Source organism: Otolemur garnettii, unplaced genomic scaffold (genome assembly GCF_000181295.1).
Source record: "Otolemur garnettii isolate 467f Iridium unplaced genomic scaffold, OtoGar3 scaffold00043, whole genome shotgun sequence".
Lineage (NCBI taxonomy): Eukaryota > Metazoa > Chordata > Mammalia > Primates > Galagidae > Otolemur > Otolemur garnettii.
Genome location: NW_003852438.1, coordinates 11200489 through 11207380, shown reverse-complemented (window position 1 = coordinate 11207380; position 6892 = coordinate 11200489). Strand labels below are relative to the sequence as shown.

General features: G+C 44.4%; 1 protein-coding gene across 1 annotated transcript in view; it reads left to right on the top strand.

The window, feature by feature from the left end:
* Positions 1 to 865: 865 nt before the first annotated feature.
* The window catches only part of PRIM1 (DNA primase subunit 1), a 23501-nt gene continuing 17474 nt past the window's right edge, over positions 866 to 6892 (top strand). Inside the window, exons 1-2 of the mRNA XM_023513650.1 lie at positions 866 to 1046; positions 1929 to 2086. Of these exons, the coding sequence (XP_023369418.1) occupies positions 944 to 1046; positions 1929 to 2086 (261 nt within the window). The 5' untranslated portion in view covers positions 866 to 943. The remainder of the gene's footprint in view (positions 1047 to 1928; positions 2087 to 6892) is intronic.

The following is a 6892-nucleotide window of genomic DNA, read 5'->3' as shown; positions in this document are numbered from 1 at the left end:
GTCCAATAGGAGAAAACCAACTTGCCTCCCTAACCAATCATACAACACTAACACCTCCTCTAGTTAGTCCACCTGCAGCTTCTCCAGGCCGACAGCCTCCAAGTAAGGTATACCTGAAGCCTTCTCTTCTTTCCATTCCTCTGTCTACCAAATACAAATGATGGTGTCTGTTTATCTTCCTATAGTAAGCTCTGCACAAATAGCCTAAGTTTTTCTCATCCGGCTGGTCTTCATTTGTTTCCACAAATTGGACCTAGTCATTCTATGAAGAACGAATTCATAAAATCTCTTTGAAAGTATTGGTTATTTCGGGCCAGCGTGATGGCTCAGGCCTGTCATCCTAGCAACCTGGGAGACGGAGACAGACAGATTGCTTGAGCTCAGGAGTTGGAGACCAGCCTGAGCAAGAGCAAGTTCCGTCTCTACTAAAAATATAAAAACTAGCTGGAAGTTGTGGCTGGAGCCTGTAGTCACAGCTACTGGGAAGGCTGAGATAGGAGCATCGCTTGAGCTCTGGAGTTTGAGGTTGCTGTGAGCTATGATGGGCAACAGAGTGAGACTCTGTCTCAAAATAATTAAAAAAGAAATAAAAGTATTAGTGTTATTTCTAAAACACTCATGAAGTTCGCATGGAACATTTTTTTACATTTTATATCTTAATAACCTCAGTCAATATGCTACAGGTCTCATATTTCCAGAAAAGATTCTCTTTCTGGAACGGACAAGGCCTCCTTCTTCTGCCCACAAGAGCCAGCAGAAGCGGAAGGTGACCGCCCACCCCGCGGCTCGCACAGCCAGGACCGCACGGAGTGCGAACTACGATTCCCGGCGGCCCCGGAAAACGGCGGACAACGGACCGTGCGCCTGCGCAGTGGTGGAGGCTCGGCTGCTCCGTTCCCGCCTGTTCTTGTGATAGCCCAGTCTGGGTGAACCTCCGAGCTCAATGGAGACGTTTGACCCTGCCGAGCTGCCTGAGCTGCTAAAAATTTATTACCGGAGGCTCTTTCCCTACGCTCAGTACTATCGTTGGCTTAACTACGGAGGAGGTGAGGGAGGCTGTGGGGTGGGGCATGAGTCGGGAACGAATCGTGAGGAGGTCCTGCGTGGTGTTGGTGTCCTTAGAATAACCATATGAAATGTCTCCTGTGCGCCAGGCATTATGCCCGGCACCTTCATACTGTCTCAAGTCCTTCCCGTCACCTCTGAGGAGTAAATGGACATTATAGATAGAGGATATTAAGAGCAGCCTTGCGGCCACACTGTAAAAAACAGCCGCTGCTCCTACTCTGCGTGGTCAGGTTCAAGTTAGGTGGTGCCCCCTTTACCTGCAGCAGTGGCCAATGGGCTTACAAGGTCGTAGCGTGAAGCTACAGAGGTATGTGATTTGCATCACTGACAGAAGAGCGTCTCCCGCTTCCTCATAGCTCAATTTATTAGTGCCCAGTGAGGAGAGACAGGTGGCATTACGTAATGAAATATTTCTGCATCTAGCTGGGCGCAGTGACTCACGTCATCCTAGCATTCTGGGGGGCCATGGTGGGTGAATTGTTTGAGCTCAGGTGTTGGGGATAAGCGTAAGCAAAAGCAAGACCCTGTCTCTACTAAAAATAGAAAAACCAGCTGGTTGTAGTGGCGCAGGTCTATAGTCCCAGCTACTTGGGAAGCTGAGGCAAGAGTATTGCTGTTAGCTGTTAGCCAGAACAGGCAACAGAGTGAAACTCTGTCTCAAAAAATAAAAATCTACCTATCTTTCCTCCTAGCAAATGTGGGATGGTAAGGCTTTTCAGATTAGGAATTAGGTCCTATCTTTTATTTTATATCATGTAGCACAGAGAATCATTAAAAATATCTTCTTACTGGTTAAAATTATAATGCCTTGAGGTGAATAAAGTACCAAATTAACTTTAAAATGTACACTCATTTTGCAGTGATAAAGAATTACTTTCGAAACCGTGAATTTTCCTTCACATTGAAAGATGATATTTACATTCGCTACCAATCCTTCAGCAACCAGAAGAATCTGGAAAAGGAGATACAGAAAATGAATCCATACAAGATTGATATAGGTGCCGTATATTCCCACAAAGTAAGGAATCTTCTTTTAGTGTGTTCTGTTGTTTTGTTTGGTAAGCCAAGAATGGTTGATGCTTCTGGTGTTTTAAAATAAATTTTTAGAATTTACTCAGGTTGGCTGGGCGAGGTTGCTCATGCCTGTAATCCCAGCACTCTGGGAGGCAAAGGCAGGTGGATTGCTTCAAGGTACAGGTTGGAGGCCAGCCTGACCAAAAGCAAGACCCCTGCCTCTAAAAATAGCCAGGCTTTGTGGCCCAGGCTATAGTCCCAGCTACTTGGGAGGCTGAGGCAAGAGAATCACTTGAGCCCAAGAGTTTGAGGTTGCTGTGAGCTTATGGTGCCACGGCACTCTACTGAGGGGGCGACAAAGTGAAACTCTATCTCAAAAAAAAAAAAAAAAATTTACCCAGGTTGAAGAGCTAGTTTTTAACTTGTTGCAAGTAGATTGGTTTTTTTGACACTCTACTGACTGGAAATCATTTAGAAATGAATTGATTCCATTCTCACTAGGACAAAAAAATCAAGTAGCTGGCTAAGAGTAAACTAGGAAGTTAGTATGATTTAAGAGAAGGAAATAAAAGAGAATTACATTCTCTCCCAGCATTGGAATTATTCTTGATTCCTCTCTCTCACACTCCCATACTTGTTCTGTTAGGAAATCCTTTTGACTCTGCCATAAGGGATTCTATTTTGATTCTATCTAAAATCCAACCACTACAGTCATTGTTACCAGCAACATCATCTCTTATCTGAATTCATATAAAAAATCTCCTAACAGTTTGTCCCTATAGAATCTAGAATTGATTCTCAACATAAAAGCTAGAATAATCCTTTTAAAACAACTCAAATTCTGTAATTCCTGTGTTCAAACCATTCTCTGGTGGCTCCTCATTTCACTCAGACTAAATGCCCTTCTCTCCCCCTCATTCCATTCCTGCCAGGCTGACCCTTCCTTAAGCTCTTTCCACTGCCAAGAACGCATTTCCCCAGATATCTGCTTTGTTCCCTCACCTTCATCAAACCTTTTTTTTTTTTTTTTTTGAGACAGAGCCTCAAGCTATCCCCCTGGGTAGAGTGCCGTGGCAGCTCACAGCAATCTCTAACTCCTGGGCTCAAGCGAGTCTCCTGCCTCAGCCTCCCAAGTAGCTGGGACCACAGGAGCCCACCACAACGCCCGGCCATTTTTTGGTTGCAGCCATCATTGTTGTTTGGTGGGCCCAGGCTGGGGATTCGAACCCACCACCTTAGGTGTATGTGGCTGGCGCCTTAGCCACTTGAGCCACAGGCGCCGAGCCACCTCCGTCAAATCTTAAGAAGTACTTCTCAGTGAGGCCCACTACAACCTGCCACTCCTCCCATCCACGCGATGTATTCAAAGTGCCTAAAAGAGTGCCTAGCAGAGAAAGTACACTGTAAATATTTGTTGAATGAATGAACAAACCAAAACTTCTTATCAATACACATATGGTGGGACTGAGGGAATACACACATGGCATAATAGCTTTTGTATGAAGGTTTTCAAATATACATGCATATGTGTGTGTGTATATATATATATATATATATTTTTTTTTTTTTTTTTTTTCCAGTTTCTGGCCAGAGCTGGGTTTGAACCCGCCACCTCTGGCATATGGGGCCGGCGCCCTACTCCTTTGAGCCACAGATGCCACCCCCCCCTTTTTTTTTTTGAGACAGTCTCACTATATTACCCTTGATAAAGTGCCATAACATCACAGCCCACAGCAACCTCAAACTCCTGGGCTTAAGCAGTTCTCTTGCCTCAGCCTCCAAGTAGCCGGGACTATAGGCACCTGCCACAGCTCCAGGCTATTTTTTTTAATTGCAGTTGTCACTATTGTTTAGCTGGCCCAGGCCAAGTTCTATCCCACTAGCCTTGGTGTATATAGCCATTGCTCTACCAACTGAGCTATGGGGGCTCCCCCAGCTGGGTTTTTTTTTTTTTTTCTGGCCATGGCTGGATTTGAACCTACCACCTCCAGTATATGGTGCTGGCCCCCTACTCCTTTGAGCCACAGGTGCCACCCACCCCCAGCTGTTTTTTTTGTTGCAGTTGTTGTTGTTTAGCAAGACCTGCCAGCCTCAATGTATATGGCCAGGGCCTTACCCACTGAGCTATGGGGGCCGCCTCCAGCTATATCTTTGTTGCAGTTATTGTTGGTTAGCAAGCCCAGGCCAGGTTTGAACTGCCAGCCGCGGTATATGTGGCCAGCGTCCTAACCACTGAGCTATGGGTGCCAAGCCAGTTTTCAAATAGTATATAACTTGTTCTTCATATCAATCCTCATTCTTTTTTTTTTTTTTTTTTTGAGAAGAGTCTCGCTTTGTCACCCTTGGTAGAGTGCTGTGGCATCACAGCTCACAGCAACCTCAAACTCTTGGGCTTAAGTGATTCTCTTGCCTCAGCCTCTCAAGTAGCTGGGACACAGGTGCCCGCCATAACACCCAGCTATTTTTAGAAAAGGGGTCTCCCTCTAGCTCAGGCTGGTCTCAACTTGTGAGCTCAGATCAACCACCTGCCTCGGCCTCCCAGAGTGTTGGGATTACAGGCGTGAGCCACCGTGCCTGACCTTATTCTATGAGTTTTATCAGTTATGTATGCACCTAGTTTAGTGTCAAGTACTCTTCTGAAGCTTTAAAAAAAATCTGCTAACCCATCCTCCTCATTTTTTGTTACACAGAAAGAACCACTTTCTTTTAGCTGATTCTTAAGGTATTTGCCTCCTTGCCTCTAAATAACATGTTTCTATTTTTTCCATTTTCTATTTTGAGTATTATCTGCTGACTTTCTACTCTGAAAGGTGAGTATTTAGCCCTCGTCACACACAGCTTTCTCATTCCCACATGCTCCTAATATAATTTTTGTTAAATTAAAAATTGGGGTCCAGCGGTACGTGGTGACTCACATCTATAACCCTAGCATTCTGTGAGGCCAAGTGAGGTGGATTGTTTGAGCTCAGGAGTTTGAGACCAGCCTGAACAAGAGTGAGACCTCATTTCTACTAAAAATAGAAAAACTAGCAGGGCATTGTGGTGGCTGCCTGTAGTCCCAACTACTCAAGAGGGTGAGACAGGAGGATTGCTTGAACCCAAGAGATTGAGGTTGCTGTGAGCTATGATAAAACCACAGCAACTCTACTCAGGATGACTGAGTAAGAATCTGTCTCCTGGGCAGCGCCTGTGGCTCAGTGAGTAGGATGCTGAAGGTGGAGGCTTCGAACCCGGCCCCAGCCAAACAGCAACAAAAAAATAGCTAAACGCTGTGGTGAGCGCCTGTAGTCCCAGCTACTCTGAAGGCTGAGGCAAGAGAATCAGCTAAGCCCAAGAGCTGGAGGTTGCAGTGAGTTGTGATGCCATGGCACTCTACTGAGGGCGACAAAGTGAGACTCTGACTCTAAAATAAAAAAAATTTTTTTTGATACCTTATGTTTCTGGAAAATGTCTCCATTCTATCTTACTGATGATTGTGTTTTGGAATCATTTTCACTTAGAATTTTGAAAGCAATGCTACATTATCTGCCAGTTTTCAGTGTTGCTGTAGAAAATGAAATGCCATTCTGATTCTTATCTCAATATATTGGACCTGATGCTGTTAGGACTGTCTATCCCCTCTGTGTCTAATGTTTTAAAATTTCACAGTAATGGGCCTTTATAATAATGAACTCATGCCCTTCAATTCTGGAAGTTCTTCTCTTTTTTTTTTAAGCATAATTTTTTTTTACCTCTTTTCTCTGATATCTCTAGAAATCCTAAAAATCAGATGGTGAGCCTTTTGACTAGTCTTCTATTTTTTTCCTCCTATTTTTCATCTCTGTCTTTTTGCTCTACTTTCTAGGGAATTTTCCCAGAGGTTTTAATTTCTACTATTTTATTTTCATTTCTAAGGACTTTTCTTAAAAGTATCTAGTACTTTCTTTACCCACAGGTTTTGTCTGAGAATATCATTGATTGTTTTTTAAGTTTTTCTTCTGGTGTACAGATGTTTTCTCTGAGTCGCTTATTTTTTTTCTATTTTTCACTCTCTTTCATATTAGAGGCTTTCCTTATATGTCTATTAATTTTTTATTTGTTGGAGACTCAGCACCTGTAGCTCAGAATGTAGGGCGCCAGCCACATACACCAAGGCTGGCAGGTTCGAACCCAGCCCAGGCCAAACAACGACAACTACAACCAAAAAATAGCCGCAAAGCCAGGCGTTGTGGTGGGCGCCTATGGTCCCAGCTACTTGGGAGGCTGAGGTAGGAGAATCACTTACGCCCAAGAGTTTGAGGTTGCTGTGAGCTGTGATGCCACAGTACTCTACCAAGGGCAACATAATGAGACTCTGTCTCAAAAAAAAAAAAAAATTTTTTTTTACTTGTTAATTATATTCAAGAATGGGGGTCAGGCATAGTGGCTCATGCCTGTACTCCTAGCACTTTGTAAGTACCACGTGAAGCCAGGAGTTCAAGACCAGCTTGAGCAAGATTGAGACTCCATGCCACGTGTGGTAACATGCACTTGTAATCCCAGCTACTTGGGAGGCTGAGGCAAGGGAATCGCTTAAGTCGAAGAGTTTGAGGTTGCTGTGAGCTGTGACTCCATGGCACTCTACCCAGGGTGACATAGTGAGACTTAGTCTCAAAATAAAATAGTGTACAAAAAAGCTCATTGGAAGGCAGTGCCTATGACTCAGTGGGTAGGGTGCCAGCCCCATATACCAAGGGTGGTGGGTTCAAACCCAGCCCCGGCCAAACTGCAACAAAAAATAGCTGGGCATTGTGGCAGGCACCTGTAATCCCAGCTACTTGGGAGGCTTAGG